The sequence below is a fragment of the Falco punctatus genome (genome assembly GCF_963210335.1).
Source record: "Falco punctatus genome assembly, chromosome: 1".
Taxonomy (NCBI): Eukaryota; Metazoa; Chordata; class Aves; order Falconiformes; family Falconidae; genus Falco; species Falco punctatus.
In genome coordinates, this window is record NC_137580.1 from 37,757,107 (window position 1) to 37,770,162 (window position 13,056).

At 49.5% G+C, this 13,056-nt stretch overlaps 2 protein-coding genes across 9 annotated transcripts in view; one reads left to right on the top strand and one right to left on the bottom strand.

The window, feature by feature from the left end:
- The window catches only part of DCTN1 (dynactin subunit 1), a 77,887-nt gene that overhangs the window by 6,467 nt on the left and 58,364 nt on the right, over window positions 1-13,056 (top strand). The window contains 1 exon segment of the mRNA XM_080373328.1: window positions 12,723-12,971. Coding sequence (XP_080229454.1) covers window positions 12,723-12,971 — 249 coding nt within the window.
- Window positions 2-13,056, bottom strand: part of LOC308057091 (uncharacterized protein) — a 35,757-nt gene continuing 22,702 nt past the window's right edge. Inside the window, exons 1-6 of one of the 8 annotated variants that reach the window (XR_013925122.1) lie at window positions 8,835-12,334; window positions 8,262-8,357; window positions 7,575-7,702; window positions 6,885-6,971; window positions 6,195-6,415; window positions 2-4,002 (exon numbers count right to left, since the gene is read on the bottom strand). Coding sequence is in view for 1 of the 8 variants with exons in the window: in XM_080373288.1 (XP_080229414.1) it covers window positions 6,269-6,415; window positions 6,885-6,971; window positions 7,575-7,702; window positions 8,262-8,357 (458 nt within the window). In the remaining 7 variants the exon portion in view is untranslated. The other 7 variants (XR_013925123.1, XR_013925119.1, XR_013925120.1 and 4 more) reach the window with 7 other exon arrangements.

Genomic DNA, 13,056 nt, shown 5'->3' on the forward strand with positions numbered 1-13,056 from the left:
CTGGGGGGAGGGAAACTTATTTACAAACTCCTGGCTATGCCATTAGATAATATTGTGGTGTATCTTAATGCTATCTGTTGCAATGAAAAATGTATCTGTTTTTATACTGAAATCTAGATGCTGTTTCCTGTGCTTTTCTATTTCTGGAATTTGATATCTTCATCACTAACAGTATCTGTTATGATGTATGGTGGGCAGATAAACAGTCTGAATTGTATTAGTAGTCGAGTCCTTTTGATTTAAGTTAGTCTGCATTTGCTGTTAATTATCACTGATAATGCAATGAGGCGTCAGCTGAGCCTCTGGTGATGACAGAATCGTTCTAGGGCTTTTCAGCACAAAGATTTGGCGTTGTTTTCCTTTCTGCATCGTGTTTTTTCCTTCCTCTTTGCTTATTTTCCAGGTTGCATGGTGAGATACTGAGCTTCCGAGTGCCTGAAAATCATTTCCAGGTTTTACCGTATTGCAGTTAACCCTGGGCTGTGCGGTGGGCAGCAGAACCGGAGCTGGGCACTGGCCCTACAGCGAGGCCTTTCTTTGGAGTTTCTTTCTTTGTCGTTTTGTTCTTCCTCGCCGGTGCGGTGACATTGTGTCCCAGACACTTGCTGTTTTGGGGACTGGGCAGTGCATTTTCGGTGTCTCTGTTACTTCGTGCTTGCCAACTTGGCAGAGTGCTTTGTAACTCCGGGGCTGGTTGCAGGGGTGGGCGGGCTGCGCTTCAGCAGAGCTGGGGAGGGCAGACCCCTTCCCGTTGCCCCCCTTATGCCAGGTCTGTGTCCAGCCTGGGGGCTGCCCCCAAAAAAACCTGGTGGAGGAGTGTGACCTGTGACTGCTCTGCCTGCTTGGGGAAGGGCATTGGGCAAGAGCACCCAGCCCGCAGCTGCCCACCACTGGTGGGGCCTGTGTGTGGTTTGGTCTCTGGCCAAAACGGTTCGCTTGCGTGGTCACAGGCTGCTGAACAGAGCAGCTGCCATTCAGAAAAAGGCTCGGGGCTGCTGGTGATAGTGTGAGGCTGGAAAGTTGCTTTACCCACCCTGTGCAGGGTCAAAGCGTCTTTCTGCGCAGGGATGCAGCTGCGGAGCGCTCTTGCACTGGGAGATGTCTGTGGCGGATGGAGGCAGGCTGCCCAAGCTTCCCGGGCTGTGTGTTTGCGAAATGTTCCTGCTTTCAGTGGGGGGGAGCGGGACGAAGAAGGTGAAATTTCAACCTGAGTCTTGACAGTTCTGGCCTGATAACTGCATTGAATTTCGGTCAGGCAGGGCGGCAGCTGTGTCTCCTGGATGCAAGCAGGTTTATCTGTGTCTTACTCAAATTGCATTTTGAAATTGCTATCGCGGGGACTGAGTGTGCCAGCCCCTCCGGCTGGGCTGGAGCGACTGCCTGTCCCAGCAGTGTCCAGATGAGGCTTTTGGGGACAGGTGGCCATACGCCAGTGCTGTGGCTGGCATCATTGTGTTCAGAAACACCCAAACTGTCTGTGTTTGTCTTCTTGCCTTGAGCAGGGTAAATCCAGTGCCACAGTGGTGTTTGCATGGTGGGTGCTTCACCCTGGCTCATCTGCGAGTCTGACAGTGCAGATCTGCGCCGCTCTGGCTTCTGCTGGGTGAGATGGCCACCACCCCCACCGTGTCACTGGGTGACGGGTCTGTGCTTAATCCCAGGGTAATCCCCTCCTTTCAATAGGGACAGTATGGCAGCACCACACGCTGTCTATTCAGTAATAACTAGACTTAACAGGAACTAGAATTATTTCCAAATCTTTCCTTATTCCAGCCGTGTTGGGTCACATCTTGAATTTGAGGCTAAGAGCGTTTTAACCAGTGGTCATGAATCTTGTCATGGGAGCTTTTCAGGGGTGGTTGCTGTGTTCAAGGTTCGCCTGAAACTTTTGATCTGTACCTTGAATGACAGTTTGAGGTTCAATTAGTCATATCTGCACTGAGGGAGGCGTCCCTGTGTGCTGGCGTAATGATGTGAGTCTGGCTTCTGGAAGGAACACAATAAATATTCCTTGGGTTACCCACTATAATGGAGTGAAACAGTGAAACTGTTATGCTCAGATGAAACACAGTAGTGACCTAAATCACGCTCAAATCACAAGTCAAGTCACTGGGAATTGCATCCATTTTTCAGTGACTAATAACCAGTATCTTCAAATAACCGAGGAAATAGTCTGTAAATGTGTGTAATACTTCAAGCAGGGGTAAAAATGGGAAAACACCATATTTGAGTGGTGCTGGGTAGGCAGTTGTGCAGAGTGAAGTCTCCTATTAATGGTGCAGGTGGGCAACTGACATGTCACCCATGGGGCTTGCTCCTCTCCTGGAGATTTCTCCTCCAGCCCTGTCCGTGCTGGCCTGGGAAGCGGTATGAGTTGCTCCTCCTGCCGTGCTGGTTCCCCTGGGCTGCACACCTGGGGACTGTCCTGCTGGAGGCTGGCCTGATGCTGCACCGGTGGTGATGGCTGCTCTGGTGGGTCAGCGTTCCTGCTGGCTTCTCTGGCTGCCCGATCCCCACCACCTCCCCTGCGCCCCTTCTTGAGGCTCCCGAGCTGGCTGTTGGTACCCTGCAGTGCAGGTTTGGCAGAGTGGGAGGAAGGAACGCTGCCTCTGCTGTCGGAGTACACTTATTTCTCATCTAATGTAATTTAGCAGCTTATTTGCCCTTTAGACTGTTGCTGCATGGGAGTGATGAATGAGCTGTTACGAATTGTTCATGCTGGTGCTTATGCAGATCTCCTGAGGGCTCCTGCCTAATTCGGAGTCTCTTACTGGGTGAGCAGCCTCAGGGGGTGACTCTGGCCTCTAGTGCGTACCCCTTCTTCCATCGGCTGGCATCTGTGGGGGCTTCCTACAGCTCTCTGCTCCTCCATCCTCTGTACTCACCACCAGTGTATCGCCACCTTGCTCTCGCTGCCCAGAATTTGGGTATCCAGACACTGGTGTGTCCTGCTGGCAAGGTCAGTGTGACCAGAGAGGGTGCTCATGCCTCCCTTGTTCGTTGGGCACTGGCAGAAGACGACTTTTTGGTCACTGGTGACAGGAGAAGAGTTCCTAAAACTCGACCCCACCTGAAGTTTTGTCTGTTGTTTTTTTGAGGCGAAGCCCACAGAGCAGAGGGCAGACCCCACAGTGTGCGAGGTGCAGCTCTTGAGGCATGCTCTGGCTGTTAGCAAGAGGTCAGCGAGGAGCCACCTTGTTGTGCCGTGTCTGGAGGCATGAAAAAGTTCTGGGTTGTGTCACTGGCTGCTGTGTCCAGCTGTTGTGCCCTGGTGTCCTCAAGGATGACTGTCCCCAAGTTTGTGGTGTGTCTCTTGCTGCTCCCATCTAGCCACAGCTGGCAGAGGACTGTGACCACAGCCGAAAGGAATGGCCGCAGGTGGGCACCGGCCTCCCTGGCCCACCACTGACCTGGCTCTGCCCTTCCACCTCTGCTCGGGAAGGCTGTGGGGTCCCCAGCCTGCAGTCATCTGGCTGGGAACGCAGGTGGGAATGCCTGTCTGGTGGGTGGGGGCACACTATTTCCAGCTTGGACAGTTTCTCCTCTTTTCAAACCTGAAATGGCAGTAACTGCGTTGTTTTGAATTGTCACGAGAATACCAGTCTCAGGTTTAGCCAGGCAGGTTAGAGCCGGGTTCGTCCAACAGTGCTGGAGAGCTGAGGTAGGGCAGAGTCCTCAGAGAATTCAGCTTGATCCTTGCTTCGGTCTGACACGCCAGCAGCAGTGCAGGTCATGGCAAGCTGCAACACAACAAGAAGAAAATATTGATTCTGGTGTGTTGTCCTGAAGTGAGGACAGCAGTGATCAGCTGGGGAGGTGAACCCATGGCTTACCTGGGTCTGAGGTGCTACTTAGGGTTTTGGTTAGAGATTCTGGGTGTGTTACATGGCATTGGAGGAGGACCGTGCTGAGCTCCTGAGCTGAAGATCATGGAGGTGTTGGTGAATGATGTGCACGGTCGTTCTCAGGTTGGAGCAGTGCATCTTGACCCGTAGCCTTATTCTAGATAGAAACAAGTTAGAGAGTCATTGTCTTGTCTTATAAGGGCATGAATACATTAGAGGCTTCATTCTGTGCTCTCCCTTCTTTCCTGAATGGTAAGGATTCGGGAAACATTTGTAATAAATTAGTGCTGATTGATGAATGGACCTTCAGTGTGTAAGTTTTGATTGGTTTCTGTATTGGCCAGACACTTGTAGACCACACAGCACTGCCTTAGTGTTATCAGTGCTCTTCAGAGGCACAGTTTAATGTTAAGCTCAGAACACTTACTGAATTTGAAAATGGTTATTGCAGCAATCACATGCGTATTTCACAGGATATCTGAGCGGGGCTGGTGTGAGATGCGCTTTGATGCTGAGGACCGTGGTGCTTCTCAGTTTGAGCTGCAGTGAGCGGTGCTGGGAGAAGCAAGTGGAGCACCTGGTGTGACGTGAATGATGATTGAGATCCTGCCCTAAAAAAATACTTGTGGCTGAAGGTCGGTGGTTATTTTGTTGGGAGTGTGCTGTGATAGCGTTGTACTTAGTAGGCTTGGTGTTGTGGTTTAACCCCAGCTGGCAACTATGCACCACGCAGCCGCTTGCTTAACACCCTCCCCTCCCCTGGTGGGATGGGGAAGAGAATCCGGGGAAAAAGGTAAAACTCGTGGGTTGAGATAAGAACAGTTTAATAATTGAAATAAAATTAAATATGATAATAATAACAACAGTTGTAATGAAAAGGAGAGAGAGGGAAAGAAGAATAAAATCCAAAAGGAAAAAAACCCAACCTAACCAAGCGATGCATGGTACAGTTGCTCACCACCTGCTGACTGATGCCCAGCTGGTCCCCGAGCAATGATCTTCAGCCCCTGCCAACTTCCCCCAGTTTATATACTGGGCATGATCTTCCATGGCATGGAATACCCTACTCTGGCCAGTTTGGGTCAGCTGTCCTGACTGTGTCCTCTCCCAATTTCTTGTGCCCCTCCCCAGCCCTCTTGCTGGCAGGGCCTGAGAAACTGAAAGGTCCTTGACTTAGTATAAACAGCTCAGCAACAACCAAACCCGTCAGGTGTTATCAATGTTGTTCTCACATTAAATCCAAAACACAGCATTTTACCAGCTACTGAGAAGAAAATTAACTCTATCCCAGCCAAACCCCAGACAGCTTGGCCTTTCTGCTTGAACTCTGTGGTGGTGCAAAGAGGCCTTCCCTGGAGCTGGAGGTGTTTCCTCCTGTTTGATGTGAGCCGGGGGGAAATGTTCCACTTGTTCCTTTTGTAATGGCAGTGACCATACCTGCCACCCCCCACGGTGTGTGTTCTGCACCTCCCTGCCCCTCGATGGCTGGCAGTCTGTCCTTCCCACCGAGAGGTGGATGGACTTGGGACAGCCCCGTTCCTGGGGTGCTGGGAAGCTGCAGCCGTGGTGCAGAGCTCTGGGTGGACCTCACTGAGCCCCTTCAGGTCCTTTTCCACCCCTTGTGCTTCATCCCAGCAGGTTCGGGCAGTACAGAACGCTTCCGCGCTTTCACAGGCATTGTAAAGTGAAGAAACAGACCTTTTTTTCCAGTTAGCACCATGTCCCCTCTGTTGAACCCCCCAAACCCCCTCCCCCACTGCAGAAGGGCCATCTGTGTGACCATGGAGCAACGGGAAGGATTTTTTCATCGTTGCATCAAGTTGGCCAGTAAGAATGTGTGAACGCAGGCCCTACACCCTGATTTACCCACTGGGTGATTTGGAGAAGATCATAAAAGTCATAAAAACTGCTCATAGGAGGTGGGGGCTGAGGTGCTCCTGGCAGGGGCTGCTTCACCCAGCTGCCGGAGGGTTTGCTGGCTCCTGCTGAGGAGGAGGTGCCACGTGTCCCCCTGACCCTCTGAGCCCCATCCAGCCAGGGATTTGTGCTGCTCCTCTGTTTGCAGGATTGGAGATTCCTGGGGTGTGTGTGTGTGTAAGCATATGTGACCCAGTGGCCATTCCTGCTAGTGGTTTCAGGGCGCTGCGCTGATCCGTGTGTACCTTTGCAGAAGCCAGGCATTTCCTCCTGCCGGGAATTTCCTCCTACCCAGTGATGATTCTGCCTAATTTTACAGGTATAGCTCTGCTCTCAAACTCCTGGGCCACCCTGAAATTCTCTTCTCTAACTATTCTTAGCAAATTTATTTTTTTGTTCTTTTTTCTTAAGTGGGGCTGAGCAGTGCCCTACCTTAGGAAATCCTTGCTCTGAGTGGAAATGCAGCTTATTGATGTTCCTTTTTAATTAGTCTTATTGTTGCAGTTTTATTCGGGGTGAGCTTTGTATTGGTAGACGTTGTCTTCTAGATGCCCCAAAATCACATGTGTTAGTGGAGAAGGAGCTTCTGGACTTTTCAGCGTCCAGCCATGGAAGGATGTTTGTACCCTCTCAGTTTTGTCACCTGTGAGGTCCTGTTAAGGAAGAGGAACTGGGGAATAGGGTTAGGGCAGGACACTACACCAGAAGTTCCTTGGCGAGGTGGGGTAAGCAAAGTGTGTTTGGAAAAAGTTACTCTGAAATGCTTTTTTGTTGATATTACAAATTACGGACTTTCTTGGGAAGGGAAGACAATCAGCACAAGTATACTGTGGAATTAATAAACTTTCTGTCTGTTTTTTTAAATGAAACCTCATTTAATAGATTTACAAAATTAAAATAATTTTATATTTGACACTGAAAATGTGTACCTAATTTTGCCAGATTTAATTGCGTTAACTTTTGTCATTCAGTGCTAATGAGATCGCAGACATGTGAGAAGGATGTTAACGACTGGTTTTATTAGTTTCTTGTGGTGATGCATACCCATATGTTATTAATTGGCTGCTGTGTTAATTATAACATCCAACTGATGACTTGAGGCAAATAAACCATAAGACTGACCTGCGTCCATACAGGCTGGGGGGAGTCACGAGACAGATGAAGGCAAAACTTTTTTGAGATGTCGCTATCATTAATGAAATCCATTATCTGGAGGTGAAATATTGTTAAATACATCTGTTATCTGGAGGTGGGAAGTGGCTTGTGGAGTGGAGGGGGCTCGCCCCAGCGCTGGAGCTGCAGGTCCCACAGCCTGGCAGCCAGGACTAGGGGGACATTTTGAACTGCACGTTCCTGGAATGTGGCAACACACGTGGATCTGTTGGCTCTGTCTCTGCTCCAGCCCCCCCGCAGTCCTGTCCCCAGGCTCGGCACAAATAGCTGTCACCCTGCCTGTTTGAAGGAGTGTGTCCGTGCCACCAGTGGGACTATGGGTGCCAGCACCATTGGTTTTTAAATCATGGAATCAGCACAGAATCATGGAAGTGTTTGGGTTGGAAGGGACCTTAAAGCCCATCCAGTTCCAGCCCCTGCCACGGGCAGGGACACTTTCCACCAGCCCCGTCCAGCCTGGCCTGGGACACTGCCAGGGATGGGGCATCTACAGCTGCTCTGGGCAGCCAGTGCCTCGCCACCCTCACAGGGAAGAACTTCTCCCTTATATATAATCTAAATCCAGCGAACGTGGGCACTGTTCACAGAAGAGGGGTCGTGTGTAGGCTGCTGGACAGCTGAGGTCCCAGCTGGTCTTACCTGGACCCGGTGAGGTCCCTGCTGGCCCCACGTGGGTAGGTGAGAGCGCAGCGCTGCTGCACAAATGCTCTCATCCCGTTGGGATGCAGGCAGTGTCTTCAGGGAGATGCTCTCTGCGCAGGGCTTCGCTGGGGAAGGAGGTGAGTGAGGGAAAGGAGCTAAAAAATAGGTAATACTAATTTGGCTGTTGGTTTTGACTGACATCTTGTTTTAGCCCTAGAATACAGTTGTCTTAAGCTTTTTTTTTTTTAAACCAGTTTAATAGTGCTTTGCAGACTTTAGTTCTCTCCTTCGTGCATATTTTAGAGATGGCATCATCTGAATGCCAAAGGCTGAATATCCTTGATTTTATTGATCAGCAGCTTTGGGTGAAGTTCTGCTGTTCCTGGGACAGAAACACAGTGATGTGCCAAAGCCAGCGGACACACCACAGGAATAGGTGGTGTGATGGAGAAGTGTCCTTCATCCGGCATCGGACACATGGTGCTCATTGCAGCAGAGTGCTTCCAGGGGTTATTGGGACACAGCAGCTGGGACAGCTATCTATACATGTGTGTTGTACTTTTTAGGTCAACATCCCCAGAAACTTAAAGCCTTTTCTTATGTTTATGACTCAGAGGCTTAGTCTGAACCTAATGCTGCAGTTACAAATTACCTGCCAGAGCCTACCAAAAGCCATTTACTTACCCGGCTCACGATTCTGCCAGCGGAGATGACTTGCAGGGTTGAGCTCGCCCATGGATGCTGGTGCAGCCACGCTCACCGGGGTACGGCACCATCGCCCTGGGACGAGGGGGCTGGATTAGCTGGGAGGGAGGGACAGATGGGTACCCGAAATAAAGGACACAAAATATCCACAGCCCTTTCTCCTGGCTGTCCGTGGGTGCCTCCAGAGAGAAAACTGAGGTTTTGTGGCCCCTGGGGTATTTTCAGTTATTTTACCAGGTAAAAAGTAACCTTCAAATGCTTTGCCTGTGTGACTGGGTATGTAGAGAAGAAATAGGAAGCTCTCTGTCTTACTTGGGTGAAATGTGTTCTAGCATTTTCATTAGCAATCTTTGAAAGGGAACACTACCTGAGTTGGCAATTTTTTTCAGACTACTCAACAGATTTACAGTAATCTGCATAATTTTGTGTTTTGCTGCAGTAATGTAAATTATTTTGGTCGACCCTTTCACACCACTACAGAGAAGAATCCTGTGCTGGGTATCTAATCCTAGTTGGGAAAATGGGAAAATTGCACATCCTGAAGGCTTTTACCTGCGTTTTGATTATCCCAGTTGCTTGACTGCAGAGCAGAGGCTTTAGGACAGCTGCGTGTGCAAGGCTTGCCAGGTGTGATGGTTTTATTCTCCTTTTCAGTGAAGTCTGGTGTTAGGTTCTTTCTGCTGCACTAATTGGGTAGTTTGCTGCAATCTCTGAGTGGTTTGATGCAGAGAAAAGGTCTTTTCTTTCTCTTGAACAACTGCATGGAAAGGAGTCGCTGTGGCAGAAAATTGGTGCTGGAACAAGTGAAATGCGGTGGAACTTCCAACCAGGCTGATGGGGTGATTCACTCGCTAGACTCCATGGCTAATTCTTAGGGGATGGTCTCTGGAGATTGTTTTGCAAGGAACAAAGATGTGCTGCTTTATTATGCATCTCTGCTTCATAAGTTGTAAAACAGGCCCTGAAGAGCTTTTGTGGTTTTTAAAAAAATAAAAAGATAGGGAGATTCTTTTTCCATGTGAAGTCCCAGATTTTCTCCCCTGGAGAATTTATGCAGCTGCAGGCGAGGAGGAAAGCAGCACTGAGAGACCAGTGGTATGCTCTTCTGCTGTGGTCCCACTGGTAATTGCCCCAAACTGGCAAATCTGGATTACGAGATGGTGGGTGTCTGTCTGCGGCCACATTGAAACCTCCTCTGAGACAGCGTTTTTGAAACTGGCTGGGACAGCACACCTGGAGGCTGGTCATGCAGGCAGAGAGCAGGCGAGAAGCTGAGGAGAAAGGCGTTGGGAGCCTTATAAATTGGCTTTGCTGCCAGAAAAGCTGTAATGCGGAGCCATGCTGTATCCTATATCCAACTGCTTAAAAATCTAGGTGTTTTGGTTACTGTTGATATGTGCTTTTACTTGTATTATGCTTTGTAAAGGATGCAAAGAAGACAAGCTCTCCCTCAGCTCCCATGTGAGTGCTTTGCAGAAAGCATTCCCCAGATGCCCACATGCAGCCCACAATACCAGACATGATGTTGCTGCAGCAGCAACAGTGAAATAGTTGATTTTTGAGGCCAGTTTATCTGCTACCGCTCTAGAGACTGATGCTATAGAAAAATAAAAATGAAATGGTGAGGTGGAAGCCTGGCTGGGTTCTCTGTACTCGGAGGAGCTTGTCTTGTCCTGCTGGGTGCAGCTCAGAGGCTGGTGCCGGCAAGTTATGCTCCTTCTCCTGAAACATCTCCCTGGGCTTTGTCTGCCAGCTCCTGCCTTCAGCTGCCTCTTGGTCCTAAGCGTCTGCTCTGCACGCTCTTGCTGGCACAAGCGGTCCTGAGTTTGTCCTGCTTCGTGGTCCATGCTCCTGTCCTGTCCTGCAAGAGGGCATCTGGGAGCATCTCTTGAGTGTTACCCGAGGAGTGTCCTGGCTGTGTGATTTGAGAAGCCACCGGCACAAGCTGCGCCAAAGCTGGAACATGTCATTGTTAAAATAATGAAAACATAAACACTATGATTTGAAAAAAAGGTCTGCAGGATTGGAGCTGAACTTCTCTGCAGGACGGCAGTGTGACGCTTTCATCTGCTGAGTCAGGGGTAAACATGCCTGCTTTTGGGAGCCAGGTACAGCACTCAGCGACCAGAGGCAGATGGTACCAGTCCAGCATCTTCCGTGTGTAATCTTGATTCCTTATTTCTTCTGTAAGTGTATTCTGTGTGTTTAGCCTTAGCCAACACCTGCTGAAGTGGTGTGTGAGCCCTCACGGTATGAGTTTCCTCCATCATTTGGCCATTAGAGCAAGTGTGAGGCCGCGGGTGTCCAGGGAGCCGTGCCTCATGGCTGTGCAGCTCAGATTCCCAGCTCCTGGCATTCTGCACACCTATACATCCTGCCTGGCCTGCAGCTGCCCAAGGCCACCAGAACTGTAAAATGGCAAACATCAGCCAGGGTGGATAAACAAGCAAAGCAATTGTTTTTAAAATCACTGAGAAGGAATCTTTCTATTTAAATGGTGAATCTGGCTTTTCCTGCAGGCTGTTTGTTCTAGAGTTCTGCTTTCGGTTTTTGTGACCGGTGGGACACGCTGATTTTACAGCTGTCACTGTTTTGCAGAGTATCATTGCTAGTCCTTCTGACAGCTGAAGTGATCCAGTATTTTGGTAGATGTTTATCTGAGTATGTAGTGTAAGTTTTAGACAGATCTTGTTTTTGTTTGCTAGAAAATGGTGATTGACTTCTGTTTTTCATTGAAAGATGATTTTGTGCTTCTGCTTTCTGCCGGTTGTGTTTGGATGAAAAGTGGAGTTTGGTTTTGTGCGGAAAACTGGTGTCGTAGTTCTTAGTCACAAACCTTCTGAGTGCGTTGGGTGTATTCTGCATGCAAACCCAGTGCGTCGGCACGTAAAGGAGGGTGATGATTTGTCTGTTTGTCGGCTGGCAGCAGAGCCTGGGGTTTCGGCATGTGTCAGCCAGATGCTTTCAAAGTGCCCTTGGTTCTTCGTGCGGGCTGAGGCCTCCCTGCCCCTGCAAGTGCTGAGCCCTGCTCAGCGTCTGGCTGCTGCTGGGCTTCATCTCCGCGTCCATCAGCTCGAGGGTGCCCTTCCCCAGCTGCACTCTGTGCTGCCGTTCGAGGCAGTGAAGGCAGCCTTCTGTTCGCGTCTGAGTATATTCTTTCACAGAAGCCAAGCACAGCAGCAATCAAAACAAAATATTTCCTGCACAATAAACAGAACTACTGACAAACGGGATGATGTAAATGCCAAACATGCTTCATTTTAGAGACCACTGTAAGGACAATGCTGCAGTGTTGGGCTGGGTGGTGGAACTTGAACTGAGCAAGGCAGTCAGATGTCTCCCTCCCTTCTTAGTTGTATTTAAAAGCAGTAGCCTGTTAAAGGCATTGCATTTGAGGAGGGACTATTAGTATAGCATTACCTTTTAAACAATTAATAATATATCATTGATTTAGATGAAGTTTATACTATATTGCCTGAGAGCTGTTTTCCTTGGGTTTATTTGAGAGGAGGTGTTGGGGGTGGGGGGAAGATCCCAACAGACTTCACTGTGATTTAAGTAACCCTGAGGGTCCCAAGATCCTCAGGCTTAAGTTCCTCACGTCTGTCACCTTAGTGACAGCTGTCAAAGAATTGTTCAACATGGTTAGCTTCGCCAAAGCAGAGAGGTGGTATCGGGCACGGCAAGCTTGAAATCTAGTGACACATACTGAAATTTGAATGTGGATGAATGCTTACGATGATAATGCCTTGAAAGCCTAATGACTTTACCACCAATATTTTGTGCTCGTTAGCATCCTGGCACAGGCGCTGCTACAGTGGATGCCCTGAAGTCCTGGCAGAGGGGTGCCAGGGATGCAGTGGGAATCTGGTGTGGGCAGATGGTCTGACTCTGTGGCTGGTGGTGGGTCACCAGGTCCTCTTAAACCCTGACAATAAGAAGGGGCAGGAAAGCAAATTATAGCAGAAATGGGTTGCCTGGTCCTGAGCATGTAATGCAAGAGGCTGGGAAGCTGTAGGTACTTTCTGATATAATGGAAAAAAGATGAAGCAGATAGCGCAGTCACATCTGTTTTAATTGCTAAGATCTACTTCACAGTTGTTGTTTTTTTCTCCCCCCCTGCCCTCAAGCTTTTAAAAAACTTATAAATTGGGTTTATGAGTCCAGTGTGTCTATTAAAAACTGAAAAGTAGAAGTTAACAGTGGTTGTGGCATTGTTTGTGATTCCTGTTTGGCAGCTGTAAGGGATGGAATCACCTTTTGCTGGCTCCTGAAGAAAAAGGGCAGTGGAGGTGAATGGGGACCGACCCCTTGGGCTGTGAATGGCCCCGCAGAGCCGGGGGTGCTGGTGTGGAATGAGACGTCTGAGGTTTGAACCATGGGTCTGTCTGTCTGCACCGGCTGTGTTTAACTTGCTGTGTATCTCCTCTCTGTCCTCAGGCGTCCAGCACCGGCACCAGGATGAGCGTGGAGGCAAGCAGCAAGCCCCTGAAAGTGGGCTCCAGGGTCGAAGTCATCGGGAAAGGGCACCGTGGTACCGTGGCTTATGTCGGTGCCACCCTCTTTGCCACGGGAAAGTGGGTCGGTGTCATTCTGGATGAAGCAAAGGGCAAGAACGATGGGACTGTGCAGGGCAGGAAATACTTCACTTGCGAAGAAAACCATGGCATCTTTGTGCGGCAGTCACAGGTACGCTTCCCTCTGCGGTGGCCTCGGTTTGCTGGGCTTGTCTTGGGCTTGCATGGCTCACAGGTTACTTGGTTAAGTAGAGGAA